Genomic DNA, 16,699 nt, shown 5'->3' with positions numbered 1-16,699 from the left:
GCAAAGGCAACTGCACCCCATTTTTGGATCAACGGGGCTGCAAACTGGCTCCCTTTTGAAGTTCACGATTGATTCCCCATCCCCACCTGCCTCTTTCCCCTCCCATTCCCCAGGCAGTTGGGGGTTTTCTTGACAGCCCCGGTATTATCAGTGGGTGGGGTCAGATCTAAATACCTGCCAGAAGCAGGGCAGGAATCACCTGGCATAGAGGTTGCTAGCCTGGCTGTACACTAGACTCAACCTGGGGAGCTTGAAAAATACCAAGGTACCTCCCACCTCCCCTAGTTAAATCAGAATCTCTAGGGTTAGAACTGGGCATTTCACATCCTGGCAGGGGGGACCTTCTCAGCCAGCCCAGTCACCCCAATTTAGAATCACGGGTTCCTTTGACAACAACAAAGGACCTCTCTGCAGAGAAAAGCAACCTCCATATACACCACTTCAGGGGAGACATTGACACCCTGAGATCCTCTGAATGATCAGACTTTCCTCCAGGCAAATGATGAGTGAGGCCAGGCTAGGAGAAGGCGCCTCAGCTCAGCCACTAAGGACTGAGAGATAACAGAAAGCCAGGTTACTCATCCTCTTCCCCAATTAGTGGTGAGCCCCCATCACAGATGATTTTTCTCTAACTAAACCTAGAAAGGCACCACAAATGAGGAAGACATTGATTGCCCTCTGTTTTACCAGCTGCATGTATTGGGCTGTTCTCAAACAAATTACGTAATATGCTAAAGTTCATCAGTCCACTGAAACTAGCCTTAGGGAAGCACACTAATTCTCCTAAACGTGTTTTAGGTTGAATTGTGTCTCCCCACCCTCCTGAGAGATAGATCCAAGCCCCTGTGAAGGTGACCTTATTTGGAAAGGGACTGTTTCAGATATCAAGTTAGGACATAACATTAGGATGGGCCCTAATCCGAAAGACAGGGCTAGTGCCCTTATAAGAAGAGGGAAAGACCTTAAAGACCTCGACAGGACTGGAGAGCACCTGTCACTCTGGAGGCAGTGGCTGGCACAATGCTCTGGAAACAAAGGAGCACCAACTCAGGAACCACCAGCAGCTGGGAAGAGGCCAGGAGTGCAGAGGGTGAGAGGATTCACCAGAGACAGAGTGGGGAGCAAAACAGGAGGAGGATCTACTCTACTGAAATACACTGCTGAGGGGAGCAGCAGGCGAGACAGAAGAGGTCTGCTGCACCGTGTGGGTCAGCTCCCTGGCCAGGGATCAAACTCGTGCCACAGTGGCTGGTCATAGCTTGATAGCACTGAGACTTTAACCCCTGCACCACCAGGGAGGCCCTAAATTTCTTTTTTTTTTTTTTTTTTTTTTTATTTTGGGCCCGCACCCCTCCCCACCCCCTGCCACCTGGCTAAATTTCTATTAAGCCACCATTTGTGGCACTTGTAATGCAGTCCTTTGTGATGTGCCTTCTCTTGGTCCTGGATGGAGACAGCATGCTGGTACCGAGAAGCTGCAGAGCAGGGCTCCTGGGCCTGCCTGGTTGGACAAGTCCTCCACAGGACCGCTGAGGCTAGCCTCTGCTGTTTTTGTAGGAAGTTTCCACTTGAGTATTTTGCTCATGCCCCTCCCCCCCTTTTTTGTCCTCTGGACATTTACATGTGTCTCTGATGGCATCTCCCTGTCTGGATCATGCCATCCCTGGGGGTGGGGATGGTATCTCTCTTGTTCACATCTATCCCAGTGCCTGGCACAAAGCAGACTCTGAATGAAGGCTGAAGCAAACGCATGAATGTGCAGGTGGTATTTGGTCTTTGTTCTGACCGACTTCTCTGCAGCACCTGATCCTGGCCCCCACCCACTTCACCTGACTTGTCTGGTATCAAATACTTTTGTAACAGGGTGGTCCCCAGGAAAGGGGGAAGTTCCAGGTTCCCTGCCCCACCCACCCAAGGGAGGGTGGAACTTCCCCCTTTCCTGGGGACCACCCTGTTACACTTTCTTCACCATTTCTGATAATTGTTTCTTATCACCATTTACAGGACTCTCTTTCTCTGCACATCCCTAAATCCTTGTGTTTCCCAGGTGTATTTTTCACCTCATTCTTAGTTCAGCTCTTCTAGTTGTAACTACCATTGGGGTTCATCTGACTCCTAAATTTTGGGCAAGTTCTTCCCTGCATTTCAGTTATACATCCATGCTGTTGGCTGGATGTTTCCACCTGAATGTCCCACAAGTGCAAATAAGAGTCAATCAACTTTACTTCTCCTTTTTTAGTTCACTTCTGTCCCCTTTTCTAATCTAAGTGTCTATCATCCTTGAGGCCTTTATCATCTTTTGGAACGATATCCTCTGTGGTTTCTCAGATTTTACTCATACTTCCTTCAAATCCATCCTTTATATAGACACTAACTGAGATATCTAAAATATCAACTTTCCAATAACTCCCTACATCTACTAGCACTGTCATTCGACAAGATAAAGTGCAAGTCCTTTAATATGGCAAACTAGGCCCTACGTATCTTTCCAACCTAAACCCTGCCTCTTCTGCTATTTTAAGAGCCAGCAACACAGAATGTTTCTTATGCCATGCTGGTATCTTTATCGTATTTTTGCTCATGCAAGTTCCTCTGAGAGAAATATGCTAGGTAAGTGCTCATTTTTCAAGATTCATCATGATGGTGGACAGCCTTAGACAATGGGGTTCAATAATCTAGTGCCTGGTATTCACGGCCTGTGTGACTCCCTTCCCTTGAGTGTGGGTTGGACACAGTGACTTCTTTCTAACAAATAGAATACAACGAAGTAATGGGATGTCACTTTTGTGGGTAGGTTATAAAGGACCGTGAGTTCTGTCTTACTGGTGTGTACGCTCTCTCTCTCTCTCTCTCTCTCTCTCTCTCTCTGTCTCTCCACCGCCCCCCCTCCCATGCACACACCCCTCTCCCTGGTACTTCTCATGCTGCTCTGATGGCCCACATGGCAAGAAATAAGGGTAACCTCTAACCAACAACCACCAGTTAGGAACTGAGGCCCTCAGTCCAGCAACCTCAAAGAGCACAGTCCTTGCAATAACCACATGACAGAGCTTAGAAGTAGATCCTTCCTCATTTGAATCTTCAGATAAGACCACAGCCAGAGTCAACACCCTGATTGCCACCTTGTGAGAAATTCTAACACAGGAATAGCAAATGAATCCACATAATCCACACTTAGACTCCTGACCCACAGAAATTGAGACAATAAATCTGTATTGTTCTAAGTTGTTAAATTTGGGACTAATTTGTTACACAGTAATATATAACTAATACACTCATCTTAGGCAACAAGACTTCAATATCTTTTGCCAAACATACACACACACACACACACACACTTTGTGAGCCTCAGAGCTCCCACAGTACTTACTTTGTGTTCACCTCTTAACACTATACTTAAAAGGTGACTTGCAATGACCTGTTTTTGTCTTGGCCTCTTCACTAGATTGAGAACATTCAAGGCTGTGACATGTGTTCTTGCTTATTCGGTATTTGTATCTCTAGTGTCAGGTGTAGTTTTTGGCAGCATATGGTCACAAATTATTTTATGGATGAATGCATAAATAAATGAACACATGAAGGCCATTTTGCTAAGTGATGCAGGAAATAAAATAAATTAGGTCTACATTATATTTGTAGGAGCTTAAAATTAAGTGATGCAAACAAAGTTAATTAACATAAATGTGAATGAAATAAATGTTGGATCATGATCAGAAAAATGTGCTATGGAAACAAAAATTGAAGGTCCATTCTGATCTGGGCAAACTGAAAATATTTCTGAGAGGAAATGGATTTTGACATTGACCTTGAAGAATTTTGAACAACAAAGAGGTAAAGGAAAGGAATCCAAAGTTAATGAAAAGTACAAAAAAATCCTAGAAAGAGAAGAAATTTAGCAGGGCGACAGTCAGGTCTGGTGCCCAGGGGAGAGAAGCCAGATGGATAAGAAAATTGAAAATCAATTAGCTTAAAGGGGGCATGTGAGGTCATTACTCTTAGAGGATGATTGAAAGAGGAACTTTGGGAAACTGACATTTAAAGAACCAAAGGAAAGAGGAACTTGCTAAGAGTTAAAAGGATCCAAGCACATGGGGTATGCTAACCTTTTTGCATAAGGAGGTAGTACACACAGGCTGAAAATGATGCAATAATAAAGGAGAGCTTTGAGAGGTGGCAGTTGGGCTATTAGTGGCCTTGCAGAAAACAGTGTCTACGAATAAATGGAAGAGTAAGACTGATTACGAAATGATGAAAGTATAGTAGGTTTGAGGAAGTCCATCAAGGACCACCAAACTTTGGAGAAGTAACCCAGAGAACACTTGGTAGACCTGCCTGTTAAGACTTCTGAGTCATCTGAGTCTTCCTGTGACTTTAACTGTGAAATAACTTATCTGGTGAACACATCTTTATTTGAAATAAAAGACACCTGGCCTTTCCTGGCTTTTTTTCTTCTTTCCAGCAAATACCTGCCTGGTTTATAACTATTAATTCTGGCCCATTTGCAGATGTTTCAGCCAGTTCAACTAAGTCACAGAAAATACTCTTTTCATCTCTTCTCAGTATGTACTTAACAACTGTAATAAAATCATAACATTTGGCTTTTATAAACTCTTTGTAATTCCCCAAAGTATTTTATATATTTTAGCAGCCATTCTTGGGGATTGACTAACAGCCAGGCCGAGGCTTCAAGCACTTCCTCCATGATCAACTTTAATCCCCTTATAAACGCTGATTCCACAGAGCCAGAGAAGGGAGGGTAGGATTATCCCCTTTTCAGAAATGAGCCAAAAGTGGGGAAAAGAACTGGATGTAGTTTATTTAATGAAGATCGTGAGTTAAATCTTCTATACATACACATGATACATACAAGCACATTACAAGCATACAAAGGTGATGGCTGTCCCTGTGGGCTGGGGTCCGTATGCACTTCCAGAACAGGAGACTCTTGAAAACAAGACAGTCCTGGGCAAACCAGAGCAAGAAAAATTCCCATAGACATCAGGAATGACACAATGAAATGTAGTAAGGAAAGGGGCTGATATCTATGTCCCTCCCCCGGTGTCTACTATGGAGAGAAGTCCTCCGTGACTGCAATATTTGAGCATGTATGTTTCCAAACAGTGGAGATGCACACCTTTTAATTTGGCCAGCTTATTCTTTCCTTTTTCTTTTCATGAATCAGACATCCATCCCTCTGGCTAGTGAAGGGAGCTCTCTTAGTTTATTCCTGAAAACGTGTGGTTTGCAAGCAAGAGGGCATAGGCCTTATGACCTCCTTCTTCCTCCGTGTTCATTATATATATATATATATATATATATATATATATATATATATATAGAGAGAGAGAGAGAGAGAGAGAGAGAGAGAGAGAGAGAAGAGAGAGAGAGTGTCCTATAACTGCATTTTCAAAGTTAAATAAAAGTTTTAGTCGTGATTTGCTAACTCTCAGAAATCTGTTCTAAAAAATGTGACACTGGGGTCTCCCTGGTGGCGCAAGGGGTTCAGATGCAACCTATGACGCTATCCTCAGTCACTGCAAAACAAGTTCGAGCCCCAGCCAGGGAGCTACCCACGCGGCTCAGCAGACCTCTCCTGCCACGCCAGCTGCTCCCCTCAGCAGTGTATTTCAGTCAATCTGCCTTTTCTCTTCCCCACTCTGTCTCTGGTGAATCCTCTCACCCCACACACTTCTGGCCTGTACCCCAGTTCTTATATGTATAATTTTTTAAAAAATAAATTTAAAAATGTGACACCAGTAAAAAATTCAAGTGGAGGAAAGGAACTTTTTCTCATTGCACTTGCAGGTGCTGTTTATGCCTCTCTCTCTCTTTTTTCCCCCTCTGCTTTCTTATGAACTGATAAAAGCATACATTTCTCTCCTGACGACAGAGGATATGGGACTCTCACCAACAATCAACATAACCAGCGGCTGATCCCTGCCCCTCCTCCAACACTTGTCCACAAGAATCAAGAGTGCAGAGGAGTTCATTTACATGGGCTCTATTGTTTGGGTTAAAAAAAAATGGTGGCAGCAATTTTTCTTCCTAACTTCTTTGCTTTGCTGAAGTAGGGTAGAAGGAGAGGGGTGGGGGGGCAGCCGACAAAACACACAAATTGCTGTTTTGACTGACTTCTTTCAATCCTTTTCTTTCCCATTACAAATAGCTCCTGCAGGTCTGTCTCGGAAGGGACTGTTTTGGCTTGAGCTGGTGAAAAAGCAAGTCGGTGGGGAGTGTATCTTTCAGAATTAATTCCATGCCGGTCTCCCACAAAATCCCGCCCAGGTAAGGACTGCCAAGTCACCCTCCCTGCTGGCTGGGGCTTCTTAGAAAGACTTGAGACCCTTTCCCGAGTTTGCATATTCATCCGGGCGATTGCAAAGTCTCAAAGCCTCGCTCAATTAGAAATGAAAATTGGTGCTGCGATCGTCGGTATTTTTGATGTATCAGCTGGTTTAATATTCAACCTTCCTCTTTCAGAAAACCAGGGGTATAAAACTTGCTGTATTGAATGAGGCACTGGGCTGTAAAGTAAACGACATTGCTCTGGAATGGGGACCCTCCCCCAGTCCATTGTGGGCCTCAGGAGAAGCCAGTTTGAAGGTCGGAAAGGAACAAATTTATATCCTGTGTCTTCCAACCTGTAGTGGCAGGATGGCCACGGGGCAGGATATCTATGATCCCAGCAGACGGTTGAAGGAGAAGTTCTGGAGCCCTCGGTGGCTTTTGCAGGCTTTGATTGGGATTTACCAAGTACACTGCGAAGGGGTGAGGGCTGAAGGCTGGCAGGCCTCCCAGCCCCCAGCAAGTCTTCACTCTTTCTGGGCTCTCCAGCCTTCTCTCGTGTTCCCTCTGCTTCTCTGCATTCCTGGAGTCCTGTGACGCCGCCCTTATAAGCCCAGCCTTAGCCCAGGTATACCCACTTACGCATGCCCACATCCTACACCAGGTGCCCGCCATCAGGCATGCATTCAGGACCGCAAGGATCCATCATCAATCCTATGGGGGGGAGGAGGGGGCAGAAAATCCTGAAAATCACTTACCCTACGCAAGCTTTTGCCAATTGACGTTGGAGAAATTGCTGATTATCTGAAGTGGTTTCTTCCACTATAAAATGAGAAAGATAATCATATTTGCCAAACAGGAGAGCTGTGCCCAGTAGGTGAAATGATAAAATTATATTTCAATTGTGCCTGGCTCATGGTGGGTGAGAATTAAGTGGCACTTATCTTGGGATAATTTTGTTTGTAACAAGAAGTCAGACTTATAGTGGCTTCTATGGGTGCATGCCACAAGTCCCTGAAAGCATGAATAAAAGCAGACAAGATTTGACCTTTGTTGTCCAAATTAAAATTTTTTTCAGTTTCCTCTAGAGGAGAGCTGGTCCTCCAGGTTACCCTATGAAGCCAGCTTACCCAAATCAATTCAAGTTCAAAATAACTAGGCAGGATCTTCTTCCTGTATGTTGAGGGAGTATTATGTAAATTGGGACCTGGATTTTTATTTCAAATACACGCAAGGGGCTTCGGGCAATTAAGCAGTATTCATGAAACATGTTATGTCCAGGGTGAAAGAAATGTTTTGTTATCACTGGGAGGTTACAAATGAAAAACAGATGGCCTCATCAAGGGAAAAACTGCCATTTCCTTTTCAGCTCCGTACTGCCCTACCTTCCTTCACTCTAGGCTAACAATTTTAATTGGGCAAGATCTTCCAGAGCCTTGTAAGGAAGCTAATATCTGACCCTCCGGCTTAAAGACAAAAGTAACTGACATTACTGAGCTGACGCCAGGCACATTCTCACCTCATTTAATTCTCCAGATGTTTTGAAAGGGGGATGTTTTACATCCTTTTATAAGATAACAGAGATCAAGCAATGTATGCAGGATCCTGCAGAAGTGGCAAAAAGGCCATAGTTCCTGGCAATGACAGCAGTTGTGGGGAGAACTTTGTGGTTTCGAAAAGAACCGAGGAAAACTGAAATGGGCAAATCTGTAAGTGTCAGCAGAGATCATTAGTGAGAAATCAAGACAAAATTAGCCTTTTTCTAAACACAAAAGCAAAGGGTTATTTGCATATTATATTTTCATTTTTAAAAAAGATTTGTTTATTTATACATACAAGAGCAGGGGTACAGGCCAGAGATGAGGGGGGTGAGAGAATTCACCAGAGACAGAGTAGGGAGCAGAGCAGTCAGAAATACACTGCTGAGGAGAGCAGCGGGCAAGTCAGGAGAGGTTTGCTGCGCCATGTGGGTAGCTCCCTGGCCGGTAATAGACTGATGCTGCAGAGGCTGTGGACAGCTTCGCAGGCTGTGTCTTAACCCCTTGTGCCAACGGGGAGGTCCTGCATTATATTTTTAATCCAAACCTAAGCCTGGAAGCTATGCACTGTGGAAACTGTAATCACAAAGAGGACCCAGATGCATTAAGTAAAAGAACCCTAAACCACCGTCTATCACTTTCATCAATTTTCTCATTTCTCTGGTTTTTACAAAGTAGCCAGTTTGGAAAAGAAGACAGTGGGTGAGTGTGACTATTTCACTCTGAATGTGTTAAACTAATTTCTGTTAAAGAGAAACGAAAGCTCGAGACAGGATTGTCTTGGCAAAAGTTTTGTTCTTGAACTATGACCTATTGCTTGAGAATACTCGAGTGATTACACGGTAGGGTGTGTTCAGTCAGGTGACCCCATCTGTTTTCAGCAGAGTCTCAGCAGCCCTGCAGTGACACAGCCGTGTGGAAAGGCAGAAGGCACAGTGAATGCTCATCTACAAGAAATGACAAGACTAAGAGGTTTCAGCCTCTTCCAGGACTTAGAATAAATGTTTGGGAGAAGAATCTGGAAAAGATTTTTTTTAACATGGCTTTCCCGTCCACTTCCCTACTTCTTTTCCAAAATCTTTCTCTCCCCTTTTGTTTGAAATGATGAGATCAGGAGGGGTCCTGCAGGACTTGGGGCTGGGGGAAGGGGTGTCATAAGGCCTTCAGATCCCCTTTGCCAGCCCATTCTTCTGTTTTAAACTCCAAGTAAGCTTTTTTTTTTAAAGCTGCTTTTTTTTGACATTTCATTCTCTCATCCTCTCCTTTACTTTTTTTTTTTTTTAGAAATATTTATTTTTGCATACAAGAACTGGGGTACAGGCTAGAAGTTCCAGGGGGCAAGAGGATTCACCAGAGACAGATTGGGAAGCAAAACAGGCAAACTGACTGAAATCCACTGCTGAGGGGAGCAGTGGGGGAGTCAGGAGAGGTCTGCTGCGCCATATAGGTCACCTGGGGGGGGGGAATAGAACTTGTGATGTGATGCTGTGGCTGCAGATAGCTTCATAGTGCTGCGACTTAACCCCTTGTGTCAAGTAACCTTAAAGATGATCTGGTTCCTTGATCTCAGAGGATAGTTCTGGCTCAGACAGGCACATTGGCCAAGGTCACAGGGCTCATTTAATGGTTTTGCCTGCAAGTTCAGCTTCAGGATTCCGTGGGCGTTCTTTGCACCTAATCACTTGCAGTTATCATGCTCTGCAAGGTGTCACCTATCTTCCTGGTGGCTCATTATCTCCCAGGAAGGTTTGGAGTTTGCCAGTGTTTTCCCAGTTTAAGCTGTTCCTGCCTGAGTGATGTAGGCATGGGAATGAAGGTGGGGTGCAGAGTTACTGCAAGGGATTTAAAAACCCAAATCATAGTACACAAGGTCTGTAAAGAACAATGATCTTATTCAGAAATGCATTGGTTAGAAAGATAGACATGACTTTTCAAATATATAGGCGAGGTTTTCTTTTAAATACAAATGTCCAAGTGTTTTTTAAGTCCTAGTAGCTTTTTAATCAGTCAATAGATACAATTATGTGGCCATCTTTGGAACTCTTTTAATATTGTAGCTCTCAGAAAATAATTGTCATACCTGAAGACTGTGCATTGCATCTAAGCCTTCCTGTGTTACTCCTTAAATAAGAGCATCAAGAGGACTGCTAACAAAACTAATTAACATCCACCCTGGGTTCAATCCTGGCTATGCAAATGTTTTTAGGAACAGGAGTTACTCCTCCACTGACCTTCAAATTGAATCATGCAGATCGATGGCACCCCTTTATGAAGTCAGTCTCCCCTTCCTGCTTCCGCAATACAAAATCCTTCCCGCAATACAAAATCCTTCCCCAGGGGAGCCGGTGATCTTGGTCTGTGATTGCCCTTGATCCCCAGCTTCCTACCAGTCTGCCTCCTGTAGCTCTGCCTCCCTGGAGCCATAGGAGGCAATTCACATTCCAGGATTTCAGCCTGACTTTTGAGGGAGGGGCTGGGTTGAAGATGTAACTCCCAGATCAAAGCTAGAGACTAGGGGTATCTTTTTGTTCCCACACTGAAACCGGAAGATCACTTAAGTTACACCCACTGCACATGACTAGCTTCAGATGAAGCAATACTAGCTAGCAGCTCAGAGCTGGTGACACAGGAAGGGAGAAGCATGTGGTCACCTAAAAGGAACTGGGTGGGAGGCACACATGATAGCCAGAGACAGAGGGTCCCAATAGCACTAATTAATTATGAATCTCTGTAGCCTACTTCAACTAGATCTCTGGAGGATATTAACAATAAGGCACTCAGCACCTCTCAAGACCTAGATGCCTGGCATTTACTTCCTATTTTTCACTCTGCTCTCCTGATTAAACTGTCTCTTGACAGCAGAAATCATACCAAATGCCCATGTTGTCTCCTCTTGCACTGGAATGGAGAATGTAGTGTCATAAGGGGCCTGCTGATGGAAATCAGCTCAAAAATTCGGTTTCACAAAAAACACACATTTGAAAAACACAGAAGATTGGTGGTCATTTTTAATCATTTAAAGCTACAGTATCAAGTTTGATAAGTATATATATAAATACAGTTACATACCATAAATATCCACATGGCAAAATACCTGCCTTCAGGCAGACAAAAGTCTTTGCAACTAAATAAACCAACCTGAAGTAATACTGAAGAAAAGCAGATGCCGAGGTAATTTTTTTCTAAAGTGACTATAGCCTATATTAAAACATTCTCACTGTAAAAGTTCAAGTAGTTACAAAACAAAGGCTGGTCTCATAACCCAAAACTGCAACTTAAACTAATGTATTTTCAACTGAAAAAAAAAAAAAAGTTATCATCATAAATAGGTAAAATAAATAAGATTATCCCTGTTGAAAGTCAATCATGATTTTTTTTTTCTTTTTTACATGTCTGGGGGTTTTGCTAATAGCCTGGGCCTTTTAATAATAATAATGACATTCATGAACCCTTTCTTGTAATCTTCATATAATACCAATCCTAATCAGAGAGAAAACTTCATGTGTATAAATGGGGTTCATGTGCTGATCGATCTGTTCCCTTTTTAAAAACAGTATCAACTATGAAAACATGCTTAATCCTCTAAAAAAAAAATCTCACCTTACTAGGATACAGAGACTTGACTGAGTAATAACATTTTAGAGACTTTACATACACCTTTTCTGAGCAAATTACTTTACACAGTAATTTATAATAGCATCATTTGTTTTGCTAAGTTTTAATTACAGCAGTAAAAGGTCTAATTCTCTTTTTTCATTATTTCTGGCTATGCAAAATCCCAATGCACTTTATCTTTTCACATTCTGCCTGCAAGAATAGCAAATAATATTCCTATACTTCTATCAAATTTTTTCAAAGCACACACTTTCCAGTTATGACCCACAGGAACACAATAATGTGGTAGGTCATCTGAACAGTTGCAATAAATTTTAAGTCAAAAGAAACAAACTATCAAGTTATCTTATGTTGTAGTGACCTATAAAACCAACATTCACTATGCTATTCAGTGTTCTCAGAACGAAAATTTTACTTTTAACAAGGTAATATATAAACCAAAGATTACACATGTCAACTCCCCTTACACTGCTTAGGTTGAGCAGCAACCTTCAGCAAAAATATTAGAACGATTCTCTATGCAAAAACAACATATCATTAATTAATTCCCTATTTTTAAAGCTCTTCCATGCTTACTTTAAAATAAACAAATCAAGTAGATGTTTAATGTCCTCACATCCAAAGAATGACTTCTGGGAACTCTGCAACAGAAATTCAGTTTTATATATTCCATCTTCCTTTCCAAGGGCACCCCGAAGCAAGTGAGTACTCCTTCACTTTTTTCTCCATTACAAGGCCTTCTCTCCACTAATTGATAAAATCAGAGCCTACTGAGGAATCTTCCATTTTAAAGGAGACTCCTCATTCACAAGCTTCTGACAGTCAGGTTCCTGAGTGGAAGAATTTGGAAATGAGGTTCAGAATCTTCTGCCGAAAATTCAGTTTGTCTCCGATTCTCCTGAGTTGCAAGGCACATTCCACCTCAGGCTCTGAAAAGGGAAGCAAAACACCAAATTATGTGGACAAACTATAAACCAGCAAGTATGTCCACCCCAGGGATGAAGTTGAGTATGGACCTGGTGAAGCCTTTCTCTCAACTTAAACCTTATGAGACACCGGTTTCCCTAAAAAGCATCCTAGATAGGGCCTCCCCCGTGGCGCAGCGGTTGAGCGCTGGGTTGCGAAGCTGCCCGCAGCCTCTGCAGCACTGGTTCGATCCCCGGCCACCGCAAGGGTCCCACATGGTGCGCAGACCTCTCCTGCCGCCCGCTGCTCCCCTCAGCCGTGTACTTCGGTCCTTCTGCCTGCTCTGCTCCCCGCAAATAAATAAATAAATAATACATGCCTCTTTAAAAAAAAAAAAAAGCACCCTGGATATGGTCAGTTAATATGTCAAACATTCCAAAGAACTAGTTAGTGAGCCGGCATTAGGAAAATGCACCTCCTTTTCCCTTTCATCTAATGGTGGGGGAAACTGAAGTCATTCTTGTTCTTTTGTAGTGTTTTCAAGTAAGATTTATTTTTTATTTTTTTAGATTTATTCATACAAGAAGCTATCTGCAGTGGCTGCAGGATCCCCAGCTGACCCACGTGGCAGACCTCTCTAGTCTCACCCGCTGTTCCCCTCAGTGTATTTCAGTCGGATCCACCTGTTCTGCTCCCCACTCTGTCTCTGGTGAATCCTCTCACCCTCATCCCGCACCTCTGGGCTACACCCAAGAGGGGTGTATTTATTTTATATATAAAATAAATATTTTTAAAAATTCATACAGATTTATTTTATTTATTTATGTATACAAGAACTGGGAGAGGTCTGCTGAGCCATGTGGCCAAGAGAGCCCCACCAGTGGGGCCCAGAACTATACATTCTTCCCACAAGCCCAGTGTGTACCAATTCACTACCTTTATGGAGGTGAGTGAAAATGTTTTAATTCCCATACTTACTACTATTGAGAACTGATATTGTAATTAACTGAACGGTTATTTAAGAAACATAATGCTTATCTAATTTTCAGGTAAACTTTTAAATAAATGAAATTAACATCACATCTATATTGACCATATTTCAATTTTCTTGGATATTTCAAAAAGCAATTCAGGGTCTTTTTAGTCCAATTCAAGATCATGACTATAAATATTAAAAATTACGATGACCACAAATTAAAACCTGGTTTATTTTGTGAGCAAATCCTTCAAGACCCTATTTGGATTCAAAATAAATTGCAAATGTATAGTAATACACATTTCAACCCATTTCTCTTTAAAAGAAGTGGGTGAAATTTTCAGAATACCTAACATGAGACCCAATAAATCATTAAGATGCCATTTTTTATAGATTACGGAATCAAACATTTTGAGATAACAACGAGCTGTTCCTTTAGGTGAGGATATATTTACTATCTATACTATCCTGAAGAGCCATCATTTTTCAGCCTCCAATTCTGGAAGACCTGAACTCTAGGTGGAACTATTATCATTTTTACCAGAAAAGGGGTTTTAAGTGCGCTCCTAACTTGTTTCCTTAATCTGTTACCACCAGCCCTCTACAAATGCTTTGGAAAAACCGTGTAACTGTGTGAGGTGATGGAGGATAACTTACTGTGACGATCATTTCCCAACACCTATTAAATCGCTATGCTTTCCCCTAAAACGGACCCCATGTATTATGTCACTTGTCCCCATTTTTTAACAAGCTGAGGGACCCTCCTACTGCCCCGTTATTGGTAAATAAGCAGGCTCGGGGAAGGCTGCCCCCGGGTAAGGCCTTCCTCAGAAACACGCTCAAATTCTTGGACCTACAAAAGGTGGACGCGCCTTTTTCTCTCCCAGGCAAGCGCAGCTTAGCGCCGCTCGGGTCAAGACCACTGTGCGCAGAACCACTTCCCTTGCACGCCCCAAGAGCCCCACAAAATGAAACTAAATTTAAAGGGGCCCTATAACTGTCTGATGTAATCGTTTTGTGACCCACACGGGCTGCGTCGTTTGCTAAGATTTATAAGGGGGGTGGGGCAGGGCTGAAAGTTATTTGCCGGAGCTGTTATAGGGCAGCCCCGATAAAAACGGGGTGCCTGACTGTGGGTCCTCACCCGCGCGCGGGGGGGTGTGGGGTCCACAAAGCCTGTATGGGATTAGCTCAGGACATCATTTCCCCCTAACAGAGCTACACGGAGGGGTGGGTGGAGAGAGGCAAGGCTGGAGAGAGAGGGAGAAACCACTATTTTTCATCCCCTCTCCACAATTTATCGATTATTAAAATGTTAAAAAAAAAAAAACCCTCGACACAAATGCAAGACTGGCTAGACTTGCTAGATTCCCACCCCCCTGCATCACCCACGCGCGCGGGAGCGGCCAGAGAAGCCGCGTTACCACCGCCGCGCGCGCTGCGCCTGGAGAGGCACAGCCAGAGCCGCGCGCGCAAAGGTCCAGGAGCCGCCATAGGAGCCCTGTAGGGAGGCGTGAGCGGCCAGGCGGCTCCAGGGCCGCCCCGTCCACCTGCCGCGACCAGGACTTTCTCCTCGCGGCTGCGGCCTCGCCTGCACTTTCCTCCCGTGGCCCCGAGGCAGGGCAGGGAAGGATGCAGGACAGCGGGCTCGGGGCGAGGCTTTCTGGCCGCGCGGGAACGCACCGACATCTCCCTCCCCAGTCCGGCTCTTTTCCTGGGCGTCTCCACTATCGTACAGAACCCCCCCTGAAGAACTTTCTGGGGGCGCCCCCAGATCACTCACAGGGGCGCAGACCTTAAGACCCCCGCAGGCGCGCGACCTGCCCCAGCCCCGCTCGAGCCCCCGCCCGGCCGGGCTCCCGGCGGGCCCGGCGCTCCCTACCTGCCGGAGCCCGGGCGGGGCTGGGCTGCGCGCTCTTACGCGCCCTCTTCCCGGGCATCTCCGCGAGCAGCGGGCGGGAGCGCGACCGCAGAACCCCGGGGGCACGCAGTCCCCCACCGAGCCCCTCGGGCGGGCAGGACGCGGGTGGCGATGAGGCGGCCGGGCCGGAGGAGGCGAGCGGAGAGGACCGTGAGCGCAACGGGACCTGCGAGGTTCTAGCGCGGACGCGGCCCGCGCGCGGATCTTAAGGGACTTCCCGGTGACGTAGCGAAACCTGACTCCGGGCCCACCCCTGTCCCCGCCCCGGGCCGCGAGCGCGCGCGGGGCCGCAGGGAACCCCGCGCCTCGGCGCCCTGTCTGGACCAGCTCCGGCCCGCGGCGGCGCCGGCCCGCGGCGGGGGGCGCAGGGCGCGCGGCCGGCCCGACCCCGCGCAGCCCCCAAATGACTCCCTTAGCAAGCAGGGGCGGGGGCGCAGGGGGGCACTGAGAGTCTGCAGCCCCCCGAGGTCCAGCCAGCAGCAGTTTGTGGCGGGGGCTGGAGGTCGCCCCGAGAGAGAGGCTTTCCTAGCGGGCAAGTTGGGCATGGGAAGCCAGGGGCTTGGTCCTTAGCTTCTTGCGCAAATGGAGACTTGCGAAGCAACCCCCAAGAGTGCGGAAAAGGAAAGTTTTCCAAGTGATGGAGTGTAGGTTAAATGAGGGTGACTTTAATAAACTGTAGAGATGATGCCAGAGACGAGGCCAGAAAAGCACCAGATCGAAACCCTTAGGCAGGTCCTGCAGCTTGAAGGCGTGAGCGAGCGAGCGAGCGAGCGAGCAAACCCTGTTTGGAGGTGGAAGGTGGTGTGTGTGGTTTGTGGATGCGAGGAGGGAGACGTACCCGGTCAGGACTGATTTTTAAAGCAGAGCGAGCCTATTATTGCTCTCCCTGGATCCTAGTTTAAAAAAAAAAAAAAAAAAGTAGGTTACCGTGTAGAAATTCTTCACATGCTTTTTGGAGGGGAGAATAAATTACCCGGGAATATGGAATCATTTGCACGATGTTTGGCTGACCCTTGAGTCATTTCAAAAGGAACGAAGTAGCGGCGGTCGCTTTAGGCTAAGCAAAAATGTTCTCATTCCCTCCTCAGAAAGCCCGGTCGAAACTGGCATTCTCATCGGGGCCCCTTTACAGATGGGAAACCTGAGGTTCGCAGAGTTGAAGCGAGTTGTGCAAACTCGCGCAGTCAGAGAGAAATGCCAGGATCTGACCCCGGGCAGGCCCACCGGCAGCTTAAGTTTTTCCCTGCGGCAAACTTCCCAGAAGACACAGTTTCTCAGAAAATGAGGGCTCCCTTATTATCTGGTGTTTCATGCGGAGCTGCAAAGTAGTTGTTTAATGCTGCCTGACGCCTAGAAATACTTGTTTTGATTCTGCAAAAAGTCTGCGAGATTGCATTAATAGCCTGGATTTGTGGCATCTTTTGGCAAATCAGAAGTGCCAGCCAGCTGGGATGCGGT

At 45.4% G+C, this 16,699-nt stretch overlaps 1 protein-coding gene across 1 annotated transcript; it reads right to left on the bottom strand.

The window, feature by feature from the left end:
* Positions 1 to 12,260: 12,260 nt before the first annotated feature.
* PMAIP1 (phorbol-12-myristate-13-acetate-induced protein 1) lies at positions 12,261 to 15,260 on the bottom strand (the record flags this gene model as incomplete). The annotated part of the gene is made up of 2 exons (XM_084252156.1): positions 12,261 to 12,367; positions 15,203 to 15,260. 2 exons carry the CDS (start codon positions 15,258 to 15,260, stop codon positions 12,261 to 12,263), a joined length of 165 nt encoding a protein of 54 aa, XP_084108282.1.
* Positions 15,261 to 16,699: the final 1,439 nt, after the last annotated feature.

This window comes from Talpa europaea (assembly GCF_964194135.1).
Source record: "Talpa europaea genome assembly, chromosome: 13".
NCBI classification, from domain to species: Eukaryota; Metazoa; Chordata; class Mammalia; order Eulipotyphla; family Talpidae; genus Talpa; species Talpa europaea.
The sequence above is the reverse complement of the archived record's forward strand: the minus strand, read 5'-3'. Positions and strand labels throughout refer to the sequence as shown.